This window comes from Camarhynchus parvulus, chromosome 4 (assembly GCF_901933205.1).
Source record: "Camarhynchus parvulus chromosome 4, STF_HiC, whole genome shotgun sequence".
NCBI lineage: Eukaryota > Metazoa > Chordata > Aves > Passeriformes > Thraupidae > Camarhynchus > Camarhynchus parvulus.
In genome coordinates this window covers 64,551,200-64,578,103 of record NC_044574.1, presented here as the reverse complement: position 1 = coordinate 64,578,103, position 26,904 = coordinate 64,551,200, and the positions used below count along the sequence as shown (strand labels likewise).

General features: G+C 41.7%; 3 protein-coding genes across 4 annotated transcripts in view; all 3 read left to right on the top strand.

Moving 5' to 3' along the window:
* TRPC3 (transient receptor potential cation channel subfamily C member 3) overlaps nt 1-2,391 on the top strand; it is a 33,007-nt gene extending 30,616 nt beyond the window's left edge. The window contains exon 12 of the mRNA XM_030947620.1: nt 1,834-2,391. Within this exon, the coding sequence (XP_030803480.1) occupies nt 1,834-1,976 (143 nt within the window). The 3' untranslated portion in view covers nt 1,977-2,391. The remainder of the gene's footprint in view (nt 1-1,833) is intronic.
* A 456-nt stretch (nt 2,392-2,847) lies between these two features.
* On the top strand, nt 2,848-19,115 carry BBS7 (Bardet-Biedl syndrome 7). Of its 2 annotated transcripts, none has more exons than XM_030947415.1 (19): nt 2,848-2,963; nt 3,124-3,189; nt 4,406-4,468; nt 5,330-5,505; nt 6,046-6,223; nt 6,898-6,970; nt 7,892-8,008; nt 8,814-8,944; nt 9,519-9,603; nt 10,992-11,094; nt 11,667-11,859; nt 12,819-12,893; nt 13,961-14,026; nt 14,930-15,069; nt 16,033-16,197; nt 16,274-16,383; nt 16,491-16,594; nt 18,025-18,148; nt 18,456-19,115. In XM_030947415.1, the coding sequence occupies exons 1-19, from the start codon at nt 2,928-2,930 to the stop codon at nt 18,587-18,589; spliced, it is 2,139 nt and encodes a 712-aa protein (XP_030803275.1). In that variant the 5' UTR covers nt 2,848-2,927; the 3' UTR covers nt 18,590-19,115. The 2 variants fall into 2 exon arrangements, with proteins under 2 accessions (XP_030803275.1, XP_030803274.1); XM_030947414.1 differs by having other exon boundaries at nt 6,046-6,232.
* Nucleotides 19,116-20,008: 893 nt separating this feature from the next.
* CCNA2 (cyclin A2) lies at nt 20,009-25,687 on the top strand. The gene is made up of 8 exons (XM_030947854.1): nt 20,009-20,231; nt 20,322-20,556; nt 21,383-21,498; nt 21,831-22,054; nt 22,579-22,783; nt 23,558-23,671; nt 23,949-24,082; nt 24,489-25,687. The coding sequence occupies exons 1-8, from the start codon at nt 20,091-20,093 to the stop codon at nt 24,538-24,540; spliced, it is 1,221 nt and encodes a 406-aa protein (XP_030803714.1). The 5' UTR covers nt 20,009-20,090; the 3' UTR covers nt 24,541-25,687.
* The last annotated feature ends 1,217 nt before the right edge of the window (nt 25,688-26,904 follow it).

Sequence of the window (26,904 nt, the reverse complement as noted above, 5' to 3'; positions counted from 1 at the left end):
TGCCCATCATTAAACAAAGCTCTACATTCAGCTGCATGGTGATAAAAAATGACAAATGTAACCTCTATTTTAGTGGGAGACCTTTTGAGGAACAGTGGGTCTGAGCTCCCTGGCAGATGTGAGAGGTGCTTGCTCCAGTTGCACACCCTAACTCACCACTGGGATGAGATTATGGCAAAGGTTGTCCTCCTCTCTCCAACCTTCCAGGAATGAAACACAGGCCTGCAGTCAAACAAGGAAACTCCTGTGCTCTGGGCATATCTCCAAACAAAAACTCTAGCTAGAATGTTATGAAGCAGTAGAGTGATGCAGTGATGGACAGCCTAGGGGCAGAACATGTTTTACTGGCATGGCAGCATCAGGCAGCTGTGTGCATGTGTTATGTGAGGGGCCTGAAAGGGCTGCTCAGCTCTCAGCAAAGGCAGCAAAGCTTCTGTTTTGCTCCTTAGTTGCTCTCTGCTTACCTATAACTCTCTTCAGCAAGAAGCAGGGAGCAAAAAAAGATTAAATTAAATCCCCCTCAGTGCCTTCAAAAGGCAGCATTGTGCACAGACTGTTATCCTGACGCTTCCCCATCCTGTGTGGCTGTACAGAGCTGTGATTGTCAGTGACAAAAGCAGAAAGGCTCCTAAAAGTGAATCCTCTCAGTGTGCTGCTCTCCTGAATTCCCACTGCTTTCCTCCTGTTCCTGCTCTGTGATGTAGGAAATCATCTACCTAGTGACTGATGAAAAAACTGTTCTGTCACCAGCAGTGCCAGCCCTTTCCAGGTCCCTGATGCCACTTTGGTGTTGGCAGAGATGTGTTTAAATTAGAAAGACAGTGCAGAAGAATCAGGGTTTTACTGACATCATGGTTCTGGCTTTGGCACTAGGTTTTGTAGAGGGCATGTAACCCTTGAGTTCTTGAGTTTCACTCTTCAGCTGTACAGCCAAGTGCTCTGTGTCCTGAGCATCACAGTGGTACCCAAAGCACAGACCCAGCCTCTGAAGACAGAATTCTTGAAGTCTGCTGCACCCTAAACAGAAAACATTGGCATTTCTGTACTAGAACTCCTTTAACAAAAGTCTAGAGATTTTCCCTGTTCTGCATCACTAGAGAATTTAGGTGTCTCTTCATACTCTGTTATTTCGTACATGACAAATCATTTCCCGAGGCAGGTGCTGTGTAGGAATTCACATCCCTCCCACTTGCTGGAAGGATAGATTTGAACGTTTTTAAAAGCTTTTGCTCTTGAACTGAATATCCTACAAAGGAACACATGCTGCTGATTATTACAAGCCTGGCTTTGACAGCTGTCCTTGTTTAAATGGTTTTTTTTTGTATTTGTGTCAAATTATAACATCATGTTAAATTGATTGACTTTTTCTAATTCCAAGGATGTTGGTAAGGAAGAGGAGAGAGACTCAGAAGCTGTGAGTTTTACTGCCAGCTCTGCCACACTTTTCCTTGTGATTTTGGCACACCCCTTCAGACAAAAAACCTCTTTTCCTTTTCTCTCTGAAAAGGGGATACTAATATTTACCAGCTGTGCAGCAGTGTTGGTGTGATTAATTCATTAACCTTTGTACAGCCCTTTGGGAATCTTTGGTGTTGTGTATACATGTGGAGAACAATGTGAGACCCCAATGGACTGTTCAGATTCCTTTGGTGCTATTTAGGGCTGGAGGCACATCTCACTGAGAATGAAGACAAGGTAATCCTCCTGATCCATCCTGTACCTGCTCTCATGAACATTTTGGGATGATAATGTGAAATAGGCACTGCTGTGACTTAACAGATTCACTGAATGTCAAACTTTGCTAATTAGTGTTTCTTTCTGTTATTAATGCAGGTGAATTAAAGGAAATCAAACAGGACATCTCCAGTCTTCGCTATGAACTGTTGGAGGATAAGTCCCAAGCAACAGAAGAGTTGGCAATTTTAATACATAAACTCAGTGAGAAACTAAATCCCAATATGCTGAGATGTGAATGATTCAACAAAGGAACCGTGGCTTCGACTACAGCACAACTATTTATTGGCAATAATATTTCAGTATCTTATACTTGAAAAAAATGTATTGTAGATTTTTAGCACTAAATAACTTTATGTACAGCTTCTCTGGAATTTAGTCTTAGGAACTTTTATTAACTCACCACAAAAAGATTGCTCTCTTCATTTTAACTGTCTAAAAGCAAGAACTATCATAACAATTTTTTTTGCATTTATGCATTAAAAAGGTATCATGGTATCGATTGCTGATATTTTAACAGGTTTATGATTACATATGGAGAATTCTTTGCACTAAATTTGCAAGACAAAAAATTAACAGATACAGCGTAATACTCTGTTCCTTGCAGTGTCCAGGTACAAAATAGGATTTTTCATACTGCAATAAACCAACTAGAGATGAGTGGAGAATTACTTGAAATCTTTGTTGTTTATTAGTGGTGCTAGTAACGCGTGTAAGCCCAGAACTCATGGTTATGACCACAAGGAATTGCCGAGAACCAGGTAAGTGGGAATGTGATGGCAGCAACGCTGTTTAACATGTCTGTGTATTCACGTACCCGCGCCGACCCTTCCTTAATTCAGTGTATTTACCCTAAGGAGAGTAAGGATTTATGTTTTTTAAACTCAGACCCCGTGCAGGGCAGGTGTTTTTGGCTTCGTTGTTAAACAAACCCTTCCTCCCGCACGGTTCGGCACCGAGCCCGGGATCCCCCTCGGGGCCGTTCCCGCGGGAGCCGCCCCGGGGCGCTCCTGGCTCTGCCCGCCCCTCGCCCCGCCCCGGCGCCTTCCAGCCAATCGCACCGTCCGTCTGGCTGAGTCCCCGCCCCCGTCCGCCCGCCCAGCCAATGGGAGGCGGGCCCCGCGCGGAGGTTGCCGCGGTGACGGGCGGCGGGCGCGCCGTGCCCGCGGGAGGGACGCGCGTCCCGCGGAGCGATGGAGCCGAGCCTGGCACGCGTGGATTACCTGCAGGTGGGCACGGCATCCCCCCGGCAGTGCCCCGGCACGGGGGCGAGCGAAGCGGCACGGCCCGCCCGGGGCCGAGAGGCCGCCGTGCGGCGGGGCCTGCGAGCGGCCCGAGGCGCGTCCCGGCGCTCCGGGGCCCTCTCTGCAGCGTCTCTTGTATCCACAGGTGGGAGTCACGGCGCAGAAGACGATGAGGCTGCTGCCCGCCTCCGGGAAAAAGGCCACGCAGAAGGTACCGAGCGCCTGGAGCTTCGCTGCCTCTCCTGTTCTCTGCCTCATCCTGGCGTTAATCATCTCCAGAGTTTCATTAGATATAGGACGTCATAGGGAAAGACTGTGCCAACCCCGTTTTGGGGGTTTGGAAAACCTTTTTTTGGAGAAAAATAGAAAAAAACCCTAAATTTGTGGTTGGAAAACTTTAGAGCCGGGAAGGAATTTCTGTAGTTCGCAACATTGCTGAAATCACAAGGGAGTTCTTCCATGTTTCTCTATTTTAGTTTTACTAGAGGAAATGGCCTGAAGCTGAGAGGTAATAACATTGCTGTTATACCTGATATATTACCTGAAGTAATAACATTACTGTTAGGATGGTCAAGCACTGGAATAGGCTGTCCAGGGAGCTGGTGGAGTCACCATTCCTTGAGATGTTTAAGAGGTGTGTGGATCTGGCACTGAGTGGGTGCCATGGTTTAGGGGTTACAGTAATAATGACAGCTTGATGGTTGAACTTGATGATCTTAAAGGTCTTTTCTAACCTTGATGATTCTATAAAATGTTTATTTTTAAATATTTCTTAATTTAATAAGGAAACCTTGTTAGGGAAACTCAACATAAATAGCTGCATTTTTTTCCCTCAGTAATAAAGTCTTAGTGTGAAACACAACTTCTCCCAAATACGTCTTCTCCTCAAGGTTGCTGATGTTTACAAGTAGAAGCAGGAAAAGGATTGTAAATGCCTGTACTTGAACTGCTGTTCAACATCATATTTCTAGCATTTTATATAGATCTTTAAAGTATACTTTAAAGTATGTAATTAAATAGTCTAGAATTTTGAGTCCCTAAATATATGAAAATACAGTTAATTTTATAATAGAGGGACTATTTACAACAGCATGTAGTGACCAGACAAGGGTGAATGGCTTCAAACTGATAAGAGAGTAGATTTAGATTAAATATTAGGGAAAAATCGTTCCTTGTGAGTGTGGTGAGGTTCTGGCACAGGTTACCCAGAGAAACTGTGGCTGCCCCATCCCTGGAAGAGTTCAAGGTCAGGTTGGATGGGACTTGAGCAACCTGGGATAGTGGAAGGTGTCTCTGTCCACAGCAAGGGATCTTTAAGGTCCCTTCCAACCCAAACCATTCTGTGATTCTATGAATACAGGAACGGTATTATGTAAAACCACAGTTGTGTGCGTAACAAAAAATAACAATGGATTATACTTTTGAAGGTGGTTGTTGGAGATCAGGATGGGGTCGTTACGTGCTTTGGCATAAAAAAGGGCGAAGCTGTGGTAAGTGGAGATGTTCCATTTAAAATTTTGGTTTTGGGATGTTCTTCCCAGTGAACTTTGAAAGACAGTTATTTATTCATGTGGCAAATAAGGTGTCAGTGGAAGGTGTCTAGGTAGAGCTGTGGACTGATGCCTGGCTTGGTGAGGGCATGCTGATCTCAAGCCTGGTCAAGCACAGGATTCTCCACACTTATAGTCAAAAAGTAATGTGGAAAAAAAGTAATTTCCACATATTTTGCACTTCAGTTAAGTTGGGCTTAAGCCTGGGCACATACACAGTTATTGCAACAGGACAAAAATCTGCAGAGATTAATTAAATCACCTTAGAGATTTGGACAAGCTAATTGCTTTTTGTGCCCAGGACAATAAAAAATTATTTTGTTTCATGGGTTTTCTTCTCCAGAAAGTTGATGGTTAGCTTATAAGTATTCTATAGCAGTAGTTGATGGTTAGCTCATAAGTGTTCTATAGCAATACAAATAAATCAATGTAGACTTCTGGAATAAGAATGTAACATGTGAGAGGGAGGGAGAGTGTGTGTGTTGTTCTTTAAAATAAAAAACAAACCACAAATAAAACAGCTGACAGCAGTGCTGAATTTTTACTATGGATGAATTAATAACAGTGAAATAATGAAGTCATAATTTATTATGTTTTAAAGCTTTTTTTGTATTTATTTACTCATAAAATGCTTGGTTACTCTGTGATTCTGAGACAAATATAGAGATTATTTTTGTCTGTGTACAACCCATTGCATCTTAGTTTTGCCAGAAATTGGAAAGTAAATTTCTTATCCTTTGTGTTAAAAGATTACCAGGAATATGATCTTGTGATTGATGAAAATTGTTTTTCTGTTGGCAGCCAGTGTTCAAGACACTACCAGGACAAAAGATCTCCAGGCTGGAGCTGGGAGGAGCTCTTAATACACCACAAGAGAAAATTTTTGTGGCTATAGGATCTGAAGTTAGAGGTTTCACAAAAAGAGGGAAGCAGTTTCTTTCCTTTGAAACTAACCTTACTGAAAGCATCCAAGCTATGTATGTATGATACTTTGCATTTTTGAGAGCTGTAGCAGATTGTTAGTTTATGATTTTATGCAATAATTTTAAGCATATTGTGTAGGTGACATTAAGTGTCAGTCCAGCTTCAGCTTGTGCTGTGACCTGTAGGAGGAATTTGGAATATCTTGGAAGTGTGGGGGGAATTGGGAGTGGTCTGGAGGCTCACACTCTGTGTGAGCAGAGCTGGGATTATTGGCACAGTGTGTCCTGTCCACAGAGCTCCTGGAGCAAAATCTCTTTGGGATGGTGTTGTAAGATGCTGCCATAGACAAATGAGCATAAAAAAATATAATAATCAAATTTCTATAAAGATATTCTTAGTGATTTACCTGAAGACAGAGTAGAAATGTGAGAGCTGTAGAAACCACATGGTTTTAGTATTTATGAGGAACTCAAAAAGCTGGAACAGCTTGCAGGGCCCCATAATACCTTGGAGCTGCGAGCACAGTAAGGCATAAAAGCATAAAGGACCCTTGCTGCAGCAAGATGCTACAGGAATTGTTTTCTTCTCCTCAGGCACATTTCAGGAGCAGATCTCTTCCTCTGTGCAAGCTACATCTATAACCATTACTGTGACTGCAAGGACCAGCACTACTTCCTCTCAGGAGATAAAATCAATGATGTTCTCTGCCTTCCTGTAGACAAAGTGAACTGCATCACACCAGTGCTTGCATGCCAGGACAGAGTGCTCAGGGTGTTACAGGTTCAAATGTCTCCTTCTTAATGTTTTATGTATGGATACTATGGAATTAGACTAATTATTAAGGGAATAGATATTAGCATGGCTTAAACATCATAAGGATCAGTGTATTGTGCCTTACTTGGGAGTGTTGCTGCTGGTGCATTCCCTTTCCGCTGGTTTTTTAAAGGACAATCTTCATCATAAGCTTGTAAACAATGAGGATTAATGAAACCACTATGAACAGGCTTTGGAATTCATAGGTGGAAGTTGATGACAAATTGGTCCCTTGTAACTAAAAGTGCTCATATACACATTTAATTTCGTGAAGTCTTTATCCCTTTGGGAATTCTTGCTCTCATCAGTTACTGTTGTGACAAGTCTTGAGTGATACTAAGCTGTTTAACAAATTAAATTGCCAGATGACTTCCTGGATAATTTTTAATGATAATAACATTTCAAGAGTCCAATGTTTTATTTCTACAGACTTCACCCTGTTTTAGGCTTAGAAATGGTTTTCTCATAGGAGTTTGAATAACTGAATCTTACCTTTTAGTATGATCCATAATAATTTTGTCGTTGTGGGACATTGGTTTGGTATGTTGCTGGTGTTTTGGAATTGTTCCTTTTTTCTTGTTTTGGGGGATTTTTTTAACTAATTAATTGAAGATTGTTTTCTTTGTCTTCAGGGGTCTAATTTGCTGTATGAAGTAGAACTTCCTGGACCACCTACTGTTCTTGCTCTGAGCAATGGAAATGGGGGTAACAAGACTTTGAATATACACATAATTAATAATACTACTTTACTGTATTTTTAAGATTTTGTAGCTTGTCTTTGTTAGTTATTTTATCTTGATTTTTAAGCTGATGTTAAAAATGCAGCAGAAAAGTGACTATGCAAGGTAATTTTTTTACATATAAATAAACATAGAGATATGACTGTTATAGACAGTTCTAAATTATATTCACATTTAATTGAAGGCGTCTTACAACACTAGTGAGGTCTGAGGAGTCTCACTGTGTAAAAACAAACTGGACTTTTGGGGCCATGTTCAGATTTGGGGTTTGTGTTTCCCTTCCACATGGATTTCCATAACTGGAATACATGGATGGATGAGAATATTGAGTGGAGCTAACATAAACTGAGTCTGGAAGGTTCAAACTTAAAATAGTTTTGATCATCCTTCCTGCTAATCTGCTCTAACCTCATAGAAATCTCTTTAGAGTGTTAATCTGGTGCTTAATTTAGTTTCAGTTAGATTGTGTGACAGACATCCAGAGCTGGTTTGGAGCAGTAGTTCTTAATTGCTGAATTTTTGGCACAACATTCACTGCTGGTGTGTGTTGTTAAAGGATTTCTCTGTTTTTCTTCTGTAAAGTCCATTGAATGGCCTTTATACTTCAGCCTAACTTTGCTGAAATATATAGTAGTAAATTCTGACTGGTTTTTAGGCAGAACTCAAGTGCAGGGGTGCAGCCAAGCACAGAATAGTGACAACACAAGGAAATGACCAGGATGGGTGCAGTTTTCATGGATTTGTTTTCAGGTTTGAAGGTGACAGTTCCATTGCACATCCCTAATTCAGTGTTTTCTTTTCCCATGGGCTGCAGAGTGTAACCACACAACATTTTGAAGTTGGTGTGCCTGATTTTATCAATTCTAAATTCAGTTTCTGTGTTCAGGTGATTCTGGGGAAGAAATTGTGTATGGGACTTCTGATGGGAAATTGGGTGTCACCCAGATGACTGGTACCAGGGCAATACCAAGGTGGGAAATTGGAAATGAAAAGAAGAGAGGAGGTATGTGATGTGTCTCAATTTCTCACTCTTTAGCTTTCCAGCATACCTGAGGCTTTGTTAAGGGTAGGGTAATCAGGAAATTGATAGATAACTCTGGAGATATACTGTGATTATGTGATATTAATATGACTAAGGTCTCTTTATTCTTCTGATTTCCTGACAAATAATTTGATTCGGATTGTCTTGCTTTGGATTTTGTGTTCATATCATTTCCAGTATTCTAGCAAACTTTTATTTTTACACTATTTTTAAAGTGGTGTTTGTAAAACAGTGTTGATTCAAATACAATTGATTGAGATGTTTGTAATTTTTCTAAGTGCATGTATATTTGGCAAATACACCTCCCAAACTTACCAGATGTTCAGTGGTTTTAAGGTCTCTAAAGAGTCATAATAAAGGGTTTTGTCTGAAGGTGGAATGTGTCTCCACAATAACTGATCAAAACTTTCCCAGTTTTAGCCTTGGTGTGCTGCTTCTGGAACATCTGTTAGCCCCTACTGCTTTGTAAAGGACAAGATCAGGAGTGGAATGTATAAATACATTTTTATTTCATTATAATAGTTATCACCACATTATTTTCTTAAAATGCTTCTTAGTATATCCTTAGTCTTTCTGTGAAATATGGAGCCAAAAAAGATAACCTTGAGTCTGAAGCAGAGGGGAGGGACTTCAGCTTTGAGGACTCAACCAGAAATCTCATTAAAAGCTGGCCAGGACTCTCTTTCTGTGTAACTGAGTGTGGCCTGTGTATTATTGTATCAGAAACTAATAAAGATGAAGCAAATGCCTTTGTTTTCTTCATTAGGTATTCTGTGCATTGATAGTTTTGACATTCTGGGAGATGGAGTTAAGGAACTACTTGTTGGACGAGATGATGGAATGATAGAGATTTATAACTTTGAGAGTGCTGATGATCCTGTCCTTCGACATGATTATGTAAGCCCTCATTCTTCATACTGTGCTGGAAAAAAAACCAAACCATTAATTAAAAGTTAAAATCTGTCTTTCAAAACTTAGAGGATTGTTACTGCTAAAATGTGTGGTTTGGTTTTAATTTAAGAGGTTTGTAACATTGACAATATGACCTTGAAATCAGTATGGTAACATGTAAGAATCAGAAAATGAAGTTGTGATTTGAGCAGAAATCAAAATAATGTAGAGTGTGTTTAAGTTTTGGCTTAGTTGACTGCTGGGTGAAACCTAATCCAGAGTTGCTCTCTGAGTGAAAAACCCAAGAGTCTTGTGTATAGTCTGTGATTTACAGGTTAATAAATGGAAGCTGCCAGGGCTTCACTGAGCATAATTACTTTGGTTATCAATTGTTTAAAATAGTAATTGGATCCAGAGGGATCATTTCAATTCAGTCAGATTGCTAATTTCTGCTGGAAAATTACTATCAGCGTTATGCATTCAACTTGTCAATATGTTTGCTATGTGGAGTAGAATCTTCTAAAAGCTTCTGAAATGAGTGCAGTGATATTTCCCTCTGCTTGAATGTGTTTATTTGAAGGCTTTGTCAGAGAGCATTTCAGCAATCCAGGGTGGCTGTGTGGGAAAAGATGGCTATGATGAAATTTTAGCAGCAACATACTCAGGTAAGCTTTGTATCATTGACACAATAAATGCCATGTGTGGTGAGGTGATAAAATGGAGCAGGTTATATTGTTAGTGCAACTCACATCTCTTAAAATTTTGTGTTGAAAAGATTTCTTCTGATTTAATATTAACACTTTAAAAACTTTTCCTACACTTAAACTGTGGGGATTTTATATCTTAATATATTCATCTTGTGTAACGCATGGACTGACTATATTTTGGTGTAAACTGCTGCCTTAATGTGATGAATTAATGAATATGTCTGAAGGAATTATTTATGATTTTTAATATATATGAAAAATGTTGATACAGAAGCATGTTTTTATTTTATTTTTCTATCTTTTATGTAATTTCATTTCTTTTCAGCTTCACAGTGCTTTAAATGGGGTTGATTTTGATTTTAGTAGGAAATAAAGCTCCCCTGTGTGAGGCATCCCAGCAGCTCCTCTGTGGGCCTTGAGCTATTGGCCTGTGTGTGACATAGGCCATGATAAACATGCTGCATATGTCAGCTGCTGGGAGCTAAAATATTGCTAATTCTATCCCTTTAGTGCTAAAAGTTAACCTATTGAAACTTGTAATGAAAATCATGTCATTTGGCAAGATACAATCCTCAGTCAGTTACTGAGAAATAATGGTGTTCCAAGTACCTCTTTTAAACATTTTTGAGTGATCAAAAGACCCTTGCACCTGACCTCACATGAATTGTTTTGGTATGATTGGCAGTACTTGGTACTGTTGCACCCTAAGTCCTTTGTGGCTTCTTTTAGTGGGAATGTTGTAAAGATCCTGGATCATAGAAGGAAGGAAAAAAGTGAAAGCCATGTTCCCCTGTGGGCTTTTAAAGGTGAATTCTGGTAGGATGTGCACTAGCCTGATTTTGCCAGAGAGCCAGAGCTGTAAGCACCCATTCATCTCTGCATATCATGCCTGAGGTATCAGAATATAATCAATTAGTATTTGCCTTTAGAAATAAATGTAACTTAGTAAGCAAAAGTAGAACCTTTTTCAAGCAGCAGCATCCAACCTCTAAGCCCACTGAGCAACATTCAGTTTGCTATAATCACATTGCACAACTTTTGTTTTAGTACTGCCAGTAATTCAAGGTTTTGTGAGAAAAAATCCAACTGCTCAGCTAAAAACTGTTAAAGAGGAATTTATTGCTCAAAGTACTTAATGAAAAAAAAAATGATGTTGTCTAATTTAAGCATGAAACCCATAAAAATGGTGCTCAGTGTCTAGGATTAATCCTACAAAAAAGGATTAAATTGGGCTCAAGTCTCTCTAGCCCAGTGTGTGGAACAAACATCACTCCACACGTAAAATAGCTGAGTGTAGAATTTTCTTTTTAGTTTATAAGGAATATAAACTTCATATATTGGTTTAGGCTGGCTGACAGGACTGACTACAGAACCTGTCCATAGAGAAGGTGGATCAGGTGAAGAACTTAAATTAAGTCAAGAAATGCAGAACAAGATTTCATCCTTAAGGTAATTGTCCTAGAAAGAAATTTAAATGGAAGAAAGGAAATGTTAAAAGCTGAAATGTCATCTCTTCTTCCTATCTTACTGGATTTTCTTTATCACTAATATATCTAGAAGTAGAATCCAACCTTTTCAAAGTAGAAATGAATAGCAGCCTCATTTCACAGTCTTTTTCTATCTTGCCTTCACATGATGATGTCTTAATGCTTTCTGCCTCAGTATCAGCAAGATAAAATTCCTTTCTTCCTTGCTGCTCTATAGCTTCTAAATGATGGCAGGAAAGAAGTCACTACCATATTATTCAAAATGCATTGTACTCTTGAAGGAAAAAGTTTGTCCTTTCCTGTGTCTCAGAAACCTCTTTTGGCAAGGAACATGTAAAATCCACATGTCCATGTTATAGAGTTTATATTTTATCTTTCCTAAGTACATCTAAGGGGAGCCATCAGTCACTTCTGGCTGAAAAATTGAGACCAGGAGATAAACATGATTGCCTTGCAAGTTTAAACTATTTAATTTCTCGTGTAGCTCTATAGTTGCCTTTTTTGAAGACATTATGAGTGGTTTCCCTTTTTTAGGAATGAGTTGGAACAATTGCAGATAAAAGTACTTCAGGAACGGGAGAAATACCAGCAGTCCTCTCACTCCAGCACTGCAGTTTCCTCAGTGCCTCCCTTCAGTGTCAACGACAAGTTCACACTGAACAAGGATGATGCCAGCTACAGCCTCATCTTGGAGGTGCAGACAGCCATAGATAATGTCCTGGTGCAGGTCAGTGGGGCTTTGTTCTTGGTGGATTTCTTGATGCATAAATAAAACACTCCTAGTTCAGAAAGCCAAGTTACAGCATCTTAAGGACATGCTTGTTAGGGAGCAAATACAACAAATTCATATTGAGCAGAGCAGCTTTACATTACCAAAATAGACCAAAGTGGCTGCTGTAACAGAAGATTTCTTTGTAACTTTGTGTTTGCTTTTGCATGTCCTAATTTAAACACCAGTTAAATGGGATGCACATCCTCACTTGCCAGTTAAGTGCCCTCTGTAGTGGAAAATTAATTTCAGAATGTTATGGGCCACCTGTTCACTTCCAGTGTGGAACAGTGTCTAATTTGTGTGCAGCTGGGGAGAAATAGTCCTGCTCATTACAGCCACCTTAATTAATTATTCCTCCTACTGTATCAGCTGAGATTAATGCCATCTTTGGTAGTCAAAAAGAGTAGCAGTACTGAATTACCTATTTTGGGAAGTGCATGAGGAGAAAAATGTGACAAGGAGGAATTTATGAGGTGATTTTTCTATAACAAACGAGAAAGAAGTATTGTAGGAATTTATTTTTCACTTCTTAATAAAAATCCTGTTTTTATTAAGGATGTTACAGAGCAGTGCTAAGCTACAGCTAATTTGTCACAGTATCAGATGTTTCCATAGCTAAATGAGACATAAAGAAATTGTTTAATCAACCTTTCATGTCTGAAAGACAGTTACAGATTTTACACTGAGGTTGTAGTAAACCAGCCCCCCAGGAGTTCAGGGAATAAGAGCAAGATCATCATGCTAGTCCAGGATTAACTAGTAAGCTGCATGTCTGTTAGGCTTTTGCCTCTGAGATGAAGCAATCTCCTTGCCTCTCTCTCCTTACAAAGCTTGATGACAGTCAGAGGATAAATGCAATTGGAGCTACTCAGCAATGTAAGCTCTTGCTTTTTCCTTCCTCCTGTGTTCTGCAGAGTGATGTCCCACTGGACTTGCTGGATGTGGATAAAAATTCTGCCGTTGTTAGTTTTAGCAGCTGTGATTCTGAGGTGAGTGAAACTGAAGAGGGGATGTCTGGAGAGATGGCATGATGGAAACTCTTAATATTGTGTAGCAAAAATAGAACTTGGATGTATATATCTCTGATTTAAAATACATTCAGTTAACTGCTCATCTGGTAATTGTGGAGAGCACAGCTTCTTTAGAGAGAGTGCAGAATTAGGAGCTAAAGGCAGGTCCTGATGTAAGGCAAACCTAAATATGCAAAAATATCTGCTCTCTGTTTTTGTTTTTTTTTGTTCCTGGGAAGGATTGTGAGAGAGACATTCAGTATTGCTCTCTTCTCTGGATTTCATAGACTCAGGTACATTTACTTCCAAGTAATTTAGGTGAAGAGTGTTACATTTCTTAGTTAATTCCTAAAAATTATCTTTAGAATGTGACAGTTCTGCTGTGTGGGGAGTCAAATGTTTGCATGCGTTTTTTTATATGTAATAACTACAGACTTAAATAGTTACAGAATTACTATTGACACTGAGGCCGGGGAGAAAATCCTGAAACCACCTTAGGATTTATTAAAATCTTCTGTAAAGTCTTCTCCCTTCTAACAGTCTTTTATTTTAGTTTTAAGAACTGAATTTGCACATCATTGTTCTGCCCTGGAGCTCCCAGAAATCAGCTTTTTATTTTAGGTTTTGTGCCATTTGTGATGATTAACTTAGTGCTTTTTGGGGTGTATTTTCTTACTGATCCTGCTTTAGCTTTTGAATGTTGAATTAATTTTGCAGATGAGTGGGGTGGGCTGACATGCATTTTTCAGATGAAAAGTAGGTATCTGTGTAATCTTTGTAGAGATATTAAAGAGTGTAAGAGGCTTTGGTTGACTTTTCCTTACAGAGAGATTTTATTTTTTTAACTCTACCACAATTAAAACTAATTGGAACATTCAGGGGAACCAAGGATTGCTTTTTTGTATTCAACACTTGTAAATAGCTGTGCATGCATAGCAAAAACTTCACTGTAACATAGCTACAGTTAAAGACCAGTAGAAATTTTGTGAATCTACAGACATATTTTGTATTATTTTCCTGTTTAGTTTTTTTTTTCCTTGTTTCAGCCAAATAGCAACTTTCTTCTTGCAACTTACAGATGCCAAGCAAATACTACAAGACTTGAACTTAAGGTAAAATGCTCAAAAATATGTTCCATAAAATCAATGGTTAATCCTGCTTTGGAATGAAGAGTTCTCCATGCTGATCAGTTCAATTTCTACTGCTGTTTTTTTCCTGAGACCTTCTAACCTGGGGCTTGTGTTCCTTTTTATTTGTCTTTAGGATTTCTAAGGGCTTCTAAAAATATGTCAGAGGAGAGCCTGGGATCTTTTTGAGTGTCCCTAAGATGAAAGCAGTGGGGACACCACAGATTGGGAAAACACAGGATTCTGAAGGCAATGTGTGGAACTTAAAGCTGAGGGAGGTGTGGGAAAGAAAGCTCTGGCACTGTTTATTCTCTGAAGTGTTTGAAGGAAGTTACATTGGGAACTAACAAGAGAATAGAGGCTCAATTTGTATTTTGGAGAGGAAGCAAATCCTATCATCCCATGCTTATTATACTTAAAGGCACGTGGGTGTTTTGGAATTTATTTTTAAGGATCCACCAAATTCATACATTTTATGGCAACCACCACAGGAAATAGTGAAGGAAATCCTGATTAGGAAAATCCTCAGCATGCCCACAGGCATGAGGTTTTCTCTTTTTTACTGCAGCCTTCTAATCTGATACATGTTTACGTAAATCTCATAATTTTTGAGGCTTTTTATTTTAACTGATCAGAAAATGAGTTAGAGGGTGTTACTTTATTAATATTTATCTAATACAGCAGCACTTCACTGGACTATGTTCCATTTAGTTTTAAACTCATCTGCTTTATTTATAGTGGCACTATCAAGTAAATATAGTACTATAAATATTCCTGAAATACTAGGGGCTTTCTTTAACATACTTAGAATATTCACTAAATTTCCAAACAGTGGTAAAATTATCTCTTCCCTTTCCTTATTCTCTGTGGGTTCTTTCCTCTCTGCAGGTTCGCTCGATTGAAGGACAGTACGGGACACTTCAAGCGTATGTAACTCCAAGAATCCAACCAAAAACCTGTCAAGTTCTTCAATATCAAATTAAACCACTCTCACTTCACCAGAGAACTCATTCTATTGACCAGGACAGGTATGTGCAAAGGAAAATCAATACCTTTTTTCCCTTGGAAAAAATGACACAAGGCAGCTGAAACATTTGCTCAGTAAACTTAAGTATGGAATTTCTAAGCCCTAACCTACACTTTTGAGCCTGTAGTTCCATTTCATGGATTTCCTAATAGAAATAATGGATTGAATGGGTTCCTTGCCACTCTTGTTTTGGGGCTATTTTTCATTTTACTGCCCTGGGTTACAGTTCAGCCCCATGTGTTAGTAGAGCTGAGGGTGTGGTAGAATGGAAGCTTTCCTCTGTAGGTAACTGTGTCTTTTCAGTTTCAGCCTCATTCTCTGCTCCACCCTTTTCCTCTCATTTTTTTTCTCACAGCTAACTTGGCCCCAAAACTGATCCAAGACTTTTTTACCTTTATCTCTCTGTTATAGGAGTTTTGTATTTTACACAATTTTGGATGGATTTTTGCCCACCTTAGTAACATCTCGTATTGCCTCCAAGGTTCTGCTTGTTCAAACCAAAAGTGAAGAACTGAAGGGAGGCTACCAAAGGCTTCAGTGTGCAAATGAGCTCCACTATGCCTTGTTCTTGATAAAAATGCTACATCTGGGGTTTACAGCATGGGAGGCTCTTGAGGCTCTGTCTTAGTCATACTTGCTCTTGTCAGTTATTTACCTTTGTCCTAAATTTCAGGTTTAACAACCTGCAGTGGGACATCAAAAACTTCAACTTGTTTTTTTTTTCCTAGATCTGACGTGCCTAGTGGGAGGTAAAACTTGAATGTGCATGTGGCTTTGCATTTTGAAGTATAGAAAAACAGCTGTAATCTGCAATATGTATCTGTACTTAGGGAGAGACCTGATTTTCTAGGGTGCTGATTAAAAGGAAACCACCACATGGAACTGAACTTTTTTTATATGAACAGTGTCCCTCCTTCTTAACTATTAACTGTCCTTTTTCTCTTTTAATTTGACAATGTCACAGGCCCATGAATACACTGATGCTCAAAGGCCAGTTCAGTTTTGCTGAAATTCACTCCTGGGTTGTGTTTTGCTTGCCTGAGGTGCCTGAAAAGACTCCTGCTGGAGAGTACATCACCTTTTATTTTCAGAACACTTTCCTGGGAACACAGCTTGAAAGTACCTACAGGTAAAATAGAATTACTAAACCTAATGCATGCATGTGTGTTCAAGTTTATATATTTTAAACTGTTCTTCTTTTATAGAAAAGGTGAGGGATATTTTAAATCTGACAACATCTCTACAATATCCATCCTCAAAGATGTGCTGTCCAAAGAGGCTACTAAAAGGAAGATTAATCTCAACATATCATATGGTAAAAATTCTTCTCTATTTTGTTGTCCTTCAGTTGGTGTGTTATTCCCATAAATGGAATATGTAGTACTCATTTGCCTGTTGGGGTTCTTTTTTACTCCCTGCTAGATGTAAATGAAGAATCTGTGAGGCACACATTAAAGTTGATCCACCCTAAATTAGAGTATCAGCAGCTGCTGGCCAAGAAGGTGCACTTAATAGATGCTTTGAGAGTAAGTATCTGAACTCCTGGGGTTTGATCTTTATGGGGGGTTATGCTGTCAGATACTAAACCATGGCTCAAGTCAGGTGTGTGTCATGTGGGGTCTTAAATTAAATTAAAGCATGTATTTGAAGTGTCTAGGAGAGAAATTTCTTCAATGAAAATTCTCTTTTTTGCTATATAACTAGTGAATAACATGTGGGTTTATTGTAGATGCTTAAATTGGATGGTAGGAGGGCAGCCAGCTTTATCATCTAATGTTCTGTGCTAGCCTGCTGTTAGTTTCCAGCTCCTTCTGTCTCTTTTCCCATTAGCATTTATAGTTTTTTAGGTCACCCAGGCCAGATGCAACTTCTTTGCTTTGGAACTTCATCCCAGTGTCTCATAATTTCTAAATCATCTGCTTTTGAATCTTTTGCTTAATACCTTCCTCAGTAGCCTTTGGGAGATACCAGTTAGGCAGCTCATCTCAGTTCTTAGACTTTTTTCCCAACAACCAGGATTGTCCTGTCAAAAGCTCACTATCATCGAGTTGGTATTTATTATTTAAAGGGAGGGGAGGTGAAAATATTCAGCCAGTTCTCTTCTGTCCTTTTGGGGGACTCAGATACTTGTCAGAGCTCTTCAGATAGCAGAAATCTGGCTACCAGTGAGAACAGTGTGAATCTTTATTATCACTGAAAGGGTTTTACTTGGGCTTGGTTTGGGATTTAAACAATATTTTTTGGCAAATCAGGGATTTAAACAATGGAGAATTCTTAATGCACATTGTCTTTGTGCAATAATAATGGTGTTGTGCATCTTGCTTGTTTTAGACAGCAAATCTTCGACAAATTTTTTATCACTCATTTTTTGGTTGGTAGCTTATTGACAGGCAGTATAACAATCTAATGATTGAAAGCTGTTATCCCAGCAGACTCTCAGTGCACAACATCATTACCTCTTGTCTAGAAGAGAAGTGCCTTTCTCTGGAGGATAAAAAGATCTGTACTATCAACCATCCCAAATTGGTCTGCTGATAGACTGAGGCTTTTTAGAAGAGGCATTCAAAACTTTTTGCTGTCAGAAATTGAGTGATACTTTCAGAGTTTACGTATACCTTCAGACTTCACTGAGTGCTACAAATTTTAGGAATTCACTTATTCTAAAAATGAAGGTATGGTCAAGGCTTGAGTCTGCATGGTGTGATTCTGTTCTGGCTCAGAGCTGGAAGCTGAAATACGCAGGATTTTGAGACTCCAGTCTATGAAGTGCCATCAGGCATTTCATTAGGAGACTAGAAAATGAGGCACTCTGACCATAACACTTGCTAGTTTAGAAGGGGATTGTCTTCCCTTTGAAGTACTTCCTTCTGACATACCTGAGCTTCATTTCTTCTGACTTAGTGCTCTTATGATACTTACCTGCTGTTAGCTCTTACCATTTTAAACTGTCTTTGAGGAATTACAAGTTCATGAAGGTAACGTGGACTTCCTGCTCCCAAAATACCGCAGCATTTTGGAAGAGGCAGATCAGCTGCTGGAGGAGTACAAGAGACAACCTGCACATCTTGAGAGACTTTATGGTTTGTTGACAATTCAGCTTTATTTAAATGGGGCTTATCATCCAGAGACATGGCTGAAAAATACATAGCTGCTTATATTTAGATGATTCTTGTCTTTATGGACATGGTTAAAGATTGTGTTCAAATTCAGGATGACACTTAAGAATGTATAAAAGTTAAGTGGCTTGGATTTGTTTACAATTAAACCATTGTTTAAAATGTGAACTTTAAAAACTCTTCTAACAACTGGAATATTTGGTACATAATAATGAGTTAAAAGTAGAGATACCTCCTACTGAAAATAATTCCTGGAATTTTACCTTTACAGGTATGATCACAGATCTCTTCATAGATAAATTTAAATTTAAAGGCACCAATGTGAAAACCAAAGTTCCTCTACTTCTGGAAGTTCTGGATGGCTGTGATCAAGATGGATTGATTGCTTTTTTTGATGCTGCCTGACAAGGAAAAAGCAGAGTAATTTTTCTGGGTTTAACCAAGGCATTTCGGTATCCAGTCAAAAACACTTTTACTCTTTTGTTGTACTGTCAGATCTTAGGTTTTATTCATATTTATTACCATATTGGATACAGTAGGAAACTTCATATCAACTGTTGTGTATGTTAGCTGTATGCAGAGGTTTTATGTACAGTGTTAAGAGCTCAAGAGCAGATGTAAATACCAAATATCCTTTTGGCAAAAATGTTTTCACTGCTGTTTAAGACAACCTGGAGTAGCCTGTTCCCCAGCTGCAAGAATGGATGAAGAAACTGGTTTCCAGAAACTTGGATGGATTTGGAAGAAATCTGTGTATTTAAGCAGTACTGAACTTAGTTTTTCTTGTTGTGTTGAGAATGTGGCGTGAGAATCTCACCAGACTTGATGTAGCTGGTGTGTACAGAGGGGGGAAGAACTCTGAATTTTGACTGATGACAGCTCCATTTAAAGCCACATTTGTTTAGGAATGGATGGCATTAAACTTCCTCAGTGCTTCTCCAGCCTCCCTGTGCTTCATTTCAAAACTCCACCTACTTTCTCACTTGGTTTTATTTAAAATTAGAAGAGATGAAGCAGCCAGTGGAGACAGAGATCTGTTTGCAAGTAAAAAAGATCAACTCCATTGAAGTGACACAGAATCACCAAGGGTCGAAGACGCCTTTGAGATCATCAAGTCCAACCATTAACTTGTCATTAGCACTGTAACCCCTAAACCACATCCCCCAACCCCATATGCTGACACCTCTTAAACACCTTCAGGGATGGTGACTCCCCGTAACAGTGATAATTTTTTTCCTAATTGTCTCATTTGAGGATGGGGAGGCTCTGGCACAGATTGCCTGGGGCACCTATGGATACCCCATCCCTGGAAGTGTTCAAGGCCAGGTTGGATGAGCAGCCTGATCTAAGGAAAGGTGTCCCTGCCCAGAGCAGGATGGTTGGAACACAAGTACCTTTGTGGTCTGCGATTCTTTGATAATCGAAAGATGAGTATGGTCTCATCCTGAGGCCGTTTCCTGTCCCCTCGCTGCGGGCACCTCATTTCCCCCTCATTTGAGAGAGCTGGAGAGAGCGATGAGGTCTCCCTCTAACCCGGCCAAACCCCCCCCCATCTCCCGGGCCCCGTTCAGGAGCCCAGCTGCAGCTCGCTTCCCACACACGTTTCCCGGCGGGAACGCCCGAGGCTCTTCTGTCTCTCCCTTGGGCGGGCGCGGGGCCTGCCGTCCCCGGCAGCCGCGCTCCCTCCCCGTGCGCTCCCCGCCCTCCGCGTCCGCTCGTGTCTGTCTGTCCGTCCCTCTGCCCGCCCCATCCGGCGCGGCCGTGACGCCTCGCTCGCCCATTGGGCGGTTCAAGAGTCGCGGGCTACTTGAACGGCGCGGGCGGCTCCAGGCGCGCCCGTCCCCGGCCCCGCCGCTCCGGCCCCGCCGTCCCCTCCGCCGCGCTGCCCCCGGCTCCTGCTGCGGCCATGCTGGCGGAGCAGGAGAACCAGGAGAACGTGCCCCCGCCGGCGGCCGGCAAAGCCGCGGCGCCGCCGCCCGCCGCCGGCACCCGCGTGGCGCTGGGGCTGCTGCGGGGGGCGCAGCAGCGCGCCGGGATCCCGCTGCAGGTGAGGGGGGAGCGGCGGGAGTGGGGCGGTGTGGAAGGGGCAGCGGCGGGAGCTGTCAGGGCCCGGCGCTGACGGCCGCTCTCCCCACAGGCGGCGCGGGGCGGCTGCGAGGGCCATGGAGCGGCGGCGGGGCTGCAGCAGCACCAACACCAGCCCTTCTCCATCCATGTGGACGAGCCCGATGGGGAGCGGGAGCCGCGGCGGCAGCGGGGCGTCCCGGCGGGGCAGAAGGAGGAGGCGGCGCTGGGGCTGCGTGCGGCCGTGTGTGCCCTGGGCGAGCGGCGGCCCCTGGCTCCCCTGGGCAACGCCATGGAGCTGAGCTTTGGTACGTGAGAGCCCGGCCCCGGGGCGCCGTGCAGGCCGCGACCCACCTGCTCCCCCTCAGGGCCCTGCCTGCCCCCGGGGAACGAGGAGGAGCTCGCCCTGGGAAGGGCTCCCAGAGCCAGCTGCAGGGCTGTGGCCTGGGACGCGGGCTGGTTTGGTTCCTTTGAGCCTGCTACCAGGGTGCAACAGCTCTTCCATGCAGCTGAGCCGATGTGCTCTTATCCCCTGCTGGTTTAGGCCGTTTTTTAATTTATAACTTTAACTATCAGTACCTCATGGGAGAAGCCGTATTACAGAAAAGATCAACCCATAAAGCCTCGCCCTTTGCTACCATTACAGAGTTAGAAGGGGACTTTACCCAGGCAGATCTCAAGACGTAAAAGGTTTTTCTGCCAGTTAGTGGTGCAAGTGTTTTGAGCTCTTGCCAGTATGTGAAAAATGGGAACTGCCAGATCCATCTTCTGTAGCACATGTCTGAATATCTGGGGGCTGGTTTTTCTGTGATCCACTTCGGCAGGCTACAAAAAGCTCTGTCGCCCCTGCCCTGTTTTAAACCACAATCTAACCTTGCAGGATCCACATCTATGTTACAAGGTAACACAGGGTGCACTGAGCACTACATAATTGCAAGAGAGTTTTCCATCTCTTTATTCTTAGCGGGAAGAGGAGAAAGGGGAAGGGAAAACTTCCCTGTTGCCCCAACATGTCACTTCTGTAGAGCCTCCCCAACTCCCAGTCCAGCTGAGTGAGCCTGCACAAGGTTCCCTGTGCTGTGAGGAAATGATGTGATGGTGCCCATTTTAACATGCCTGTTATCCTCTGCTTAGATTCTCCAAGTATTATGGATATTTCAATAACCTCAGAAACAGAAGAGAAAGCACCAAACGTTAATAATGTGCCAGACTATATCAGTGAAATCCATTCATACCTGAGGGAAATGGAGGTGAGCTGCTGTCCCTTTTCTTATTTGCATACAGCCCACGGGGGAAGAGTTTGGGGTGGAGAAATGTATCTGAACATGAGTTACCAAGACAGTGACTAAATTAGAGCTTGCTAGAAAGGGAGAAATAAGAGCACGGGACTGGTTTACTGTGATAAAGTTTATTGTGCCACACACAAGCTGGAAAGTGAGATTACAGAAATAGAACTTACTGATCCTAAACTCACCAGTGTTTACTTCTGATTTGTTAAACTTGTGATAAGTGGAGTTTAAACAGTTGCTTCCCTACCAGCACATGGTCCAGCCTCAACTCTATCTGTCATCTAAACCTACAGGTGAAGTGCAAGCCCAAAATAGGTTACATGAAGAAGCAACCTGATATCACAAACAACATGCGGGCTATTCTCGTGGACTGGCTGGTGGAAGTTGGAGAAGAATACAAATTACAGAATGAAACCCTGCACTTAGCTGTAAATTACATTGATAGGTTTCTTTCTTCCATGTCTGTTTTGAGAGGAAAACTTCAGCTTGTGGGTACTGCAGCTATGCTGCTCGCATCGTAAGTGAAATTGCTTCATTTCAAGTTCCACCTGCTGGTTTCATACAGATGAAAGTCTTGTGGCTGTTCTGTTGCCTAGAGCAGGACTGACTTGGGAAGGCTTCACAGTAGGATAAAAATCAAGAGTTATCCACCTGAAAGCTTGGCAGTTATCTTTGAAGTTTGCCCCTAAAGTGAGAATCCGTTATTTCCAGGTGCAGCAGCTGGCATCTAAAACAATATTTGAGGGAATATGCTTAAGGCATGTGAAAAGCAAGTTGTGCTTGCCCCAGTTGCTAATTTAGTGGGTTATTCTGGAGTTTCAGTGACTGCAAGTACTAAATTCCTTAGTCCTGAATTATCACGCTGTTGTAACTCTCTAATTTCAAATCCTGGTGATTTAAGAGCTACTGAACTAACTGCAGCAAACTTGTTTGGCACCAGTGCTCAGCTCCTTGCCAAGCCAGAATTTAAATGAGCATTTCATTGAATGCTGGTGGTTTTCTAGTACTCAATTATTTACTTATAAATGTTTCTCCTGGCAGAAAGTTTGAAGAGATCTACCCTCCTGAAGTAGCCGAGTTTGTCTACATCACAGATGACACCTACACCAAGAAACAGGTCCTAAGGATGGAGCACTTAATTCTGAAGGTTTTGTCATTTGACTTGGCGGCTCCAACAATCAACCAGTTCCTCACCCAGTACTTCCTACACCAGCAGACAGATGCTAAAGTGGAGAGCCTGTCAATGGTAAGTAGGAATTCCTAGCTCAGCTCATGTAATTAGAGAGTTTTATTGCAGATACTTATTGCACATGTATGTATATATGTATAACTTATGTACACCCTATGAATTGTGCTCCTCCAGAAGTGGTGCCCCACTGCTGGGAACTAACACTCCTATTGCCACTTTCTGTTTGGGATACTCCAATTCTTATCAGAGGCTGGCACTTGGCCTGGCTCAAGCATGCACCCTTATTCAGAGCAGGCAGAGATTAATGAACTTGAAACTGGGGCTTGTTGCACTGCTAGATAGATGTTTCCCTCTCTCTTATTTACTGCTGCCACACCTACCCACACGCTTTGGCAAGACCACTAACACACTTTGGCAAAAAAGGGCTTTTGGTTTGGTTTTCTCCTCAACCAGCAGCAAGCTCTAAATCCAGAGACTGATTTCTAGAGAAGAGCACAGATAACCTTTCAGCTGAAGTTATAGTAAATCCTAGCTCTGTGGTAGGTACCAGAGGTCCTAAACACAAGCCTTTGTCTCACTGTGCGAAGGTCAGACCTGACTACACTCTTCCCTCTAGTTCTTGTATGTTTGTAAATATAAAATGTGCTGGGAAAGCATGTATTAGGAATGCTGTTTGGCAGTAGCTAGCAGGAGATGCTTAAAGAGAAAGTAAGTGGAAACTGATAAAAGGTGTCCTTCCAGCTGATGGCAGGATTGGAAGCTCAAGTTAGGGTTCTAGAGCAACTGTTAACTTTTGGAAGGACATGATTCCCTTTTTCATTTCTCTTGCAGTACCTGGGAGAGCTGAGTCTAATTGATGCTGATCCTTACCTGAAATACTTGCCATCAGTTATTGCTGCTGCAGCGTTTCATCTGGCAGATTACACACTCACTGGACAAAGCTGGGTACGTAGCATTCCAGCGTGAGCCTTCACAGGCCTCTGTGTATGCTCAGTGTATTTGTACACAGTTCTGAGTGCTGGGCCTGGGCTCCAGGAATTGCAGCCCCTCTGTGCTCCTGGGCTCTTAATTCTTGATTAAGGATTGCTCCCTGTGGCATTTGAAAAATGGGATGGGTGAGGTAAATATAGTTCAACAGAAAGCTAAAAACTCCACCACTGGTGGTCAGCATAAGTGAACAGCAACATTCAAATGTCCCTCAGCCTTTCTTTTTTCCCCTCAGCCTGAATCCCTGTGCAAAGTAACTGGCTACACCCTTGAAGACATCAAGCCTTGCCTCATAGACCTACACAACACCTACCTCAAAGCAGCCCAGCACACACAACAGTCCATAAGGGAAAAGTACAAGAGTACCAAGTGAGTATCTGTGGAGGTGTTAATGTCTGATTTGTCCAAGCATGTAACTGCCTGGCAGGGTGTGGGTGTGGGATATATATCTTTTGAGTCTTCAGGCAGATTCAATTCATCTCTTCAGTGAGAGGGTGACAAAACTCCCTGGGGTTTTTACATGGTGGTTTGTCGGGCAATACTTTCTGTTGCTGCCTGAATTGTCAGGTAGAAACTGGAGGAATTTTCTTGACATTGCTACAGTTGGTGATACCTAATGCTCCTAAAAATCTGTGTGTGGGGCATGGCAGCCAACAAGCCCCAGAATGTTTCCTGCCTGCCTTGTAGGAAATGTGCTTTGCTGCAGTTATGCTGCTCTTTGTGGCAAAGAGCTCTTGAGCAAGATGACATCGTGCCTCTTTTGTTCCCTCTCTAGGTACCATGGAGTATCGCTCATTGACCCACCAGACACACTAAACTTATTGTAGTAATCAAGAGACTGATCTTTTTAAGAGATGTATATTACCAGGAAATGATGTACAGTTTTAAACATGATTCAGGATTCTAGATATGATCACTCAGAATATGAATACAGGCTTTGATGACTTCAATTATGAAGTTTAGTTTCATGTGGTTTTAATGTAAATCTTTTGTACATGCAATCTTGTTAAGAGTTTTAGCTGTGTTTTTATCAAAATGTTCTCTTCGGGCACAGAATTAACCATGCAGGCCACGTGAAGTCTGAGACTGCTTATCTAATTATAGACTAAATGTTAATACTAGCAGTGCATTATTATAGTAGGGCTTTTTCTCCTTCTGACTAAGAAAGATTTGGTCTCCACAGAGTATCAGTAGCATTTTTATTCTGTCTAGTTTAAACTGAGATTTAGCATAGATCCAAAACATTGCCTTAATGGCTACAAAACTGGAAGAAACTCTCTGGCCACCAGGAGAGCTCCTTGCTGGAACCGATTCATGAGGCTCTTTAGGATGTGCCCCAGTTGCTGTATAATGTAGTGCCAGATCTTCATCAGGGGAAAGGCTGAATGCTCTGCTGCAGGGACTGCACAGTTAAAACCTCTGCACCAGTTCATACCTCATGCTTCCACTACGCAGAAAATGGTTTTGCTGTCAGTATCTTCTGATCCAAGTGTAAAACTGATACTAATCTAAACCCATGGAGTTCCCACTGATGTGTTGGCTGTCCCAAAAGTCCATTGATGCCTACTGAGAAAATTAGTCCTCAGTCTGCTTGCCTTGTACCTCTTTAGGGGTGGTGGAGGGGTTAAACTGCAGTGGGTGAACTGCTGCTCTGTGGCCTCAAGAGCAAGGAATGTCTTCTGACATGGATGGGCTGTGTGCAGAGCAGCAGGAATTCCGTACACCCCTCACGCTTGGGAGGAGCTCCTCTCTGGCACACAGCAAAAACGTGCCATGCTTTTCCTTAGTTCTGGAACTGTTACATAAGCAAACTGGCATTCAATCAGCATTAGATCAAGTGGATGTTTACCTTCAGCCTGTGTAAATGGAGTGATGCTGCCCTGTACTGCTGCTGTTGGCATGTAAAGCAGCGAGTGCACGGAAGTGGGCTGAATTGAGCCATTTCCAGGTTGGCTAATAAACAGTTTTTGTATCTGATGTTAGTGGTCTTGCCAATAGCTTAAAATCACTGAGGGGTAGTGTTGTCATCTTAAACTGGCATTCATTTCTAAAGCATTTTGGCAAGGGCTGCCCTGTGAAACCTGTGCCTCTTCAATTTGGAGTCGCTGCTGTCTCTGGTTATCTGGGCACCCAGCAGTATAAACTCCTCCTCACAGATGTCCAACAGCTGTTTGGGCGTGGGCTATTTGAACTAACTTTTTTCAAATTGTCATCTGTCAGGCTGAGCAGCTGTGGTTAATGAGAACAACTCCTTGTGTCATCTCAGCAGCTACAAAGTTACTACTCTGTCCCCACCCTTGTGCTCCTGACTGAGCCTTCCCTGAACCACCTCAACTACAAAACCAATGATGATCAAAATTCTGGTCGAAATAAGCAGCAGGAGTGGCCTTTATGGCCAATCTGATCTTCTTAGGATGCACTTGGACTTTTATGCATGTTCTAATGCTTAATGAAGAACCACATTTCATTGGCCAACAGCCTTTGTTTGGATTAATTTCACTGGGCTGCTACTGAAATGCTAAAATGAATTTGGGACAGCCTATGCAGTGTATCATGTCTGGTGCTTGGGGTTGGAAACACTTTAACCTTGCAGGAGAGGGAGTTTGCATAGGGAGGAATGTGTTTTTCACTGTTTGTGACCTTGGAAAGGCAACTGGCAACGCTGACTGGTAGCAATTACTTGAAGGTTCCAGGCCACAATGCTCTTCCTGGGAAACTGGGTTCTGCCTTCCCCTTCCATTCTGTGGTGTATTCCAAGACCACTGAGAAATATCAACATTGGAGGGGTAATTTAAAGGAGGCTTATGAAGTATTTTCTCCAGAAAAGGAGCAAGTAGCAGTACTTTAGGTGAAAAGACTTGAGTGGGTTTTAGTATTAATTTAGTGCTTGATCAAAGAGCTGTGCTCAAGTTTCAATGGAATTTGTTCCCGTAGCATGGAGGAAAATTCTTCCATGCTCCCTGAGCTTTATCTTCACCATTATCAACCCGACTTCCTCTGCAGCCTAACAAAAAATCTCCAGTCAGGGGCTGGCATCTCTGCCCAGCATGATAATGTTCCTCCTTCCTCAGGGCAGCTCTTGCTTCTGCTATTAAGTGCTATCTTTTCCCACCTTCTCATTTTCCAAAGTTAATATGGGACAATTCCAGCTTTTGCTTCTAAGCCTTGAACAAAATATCCCAGGTTGTACT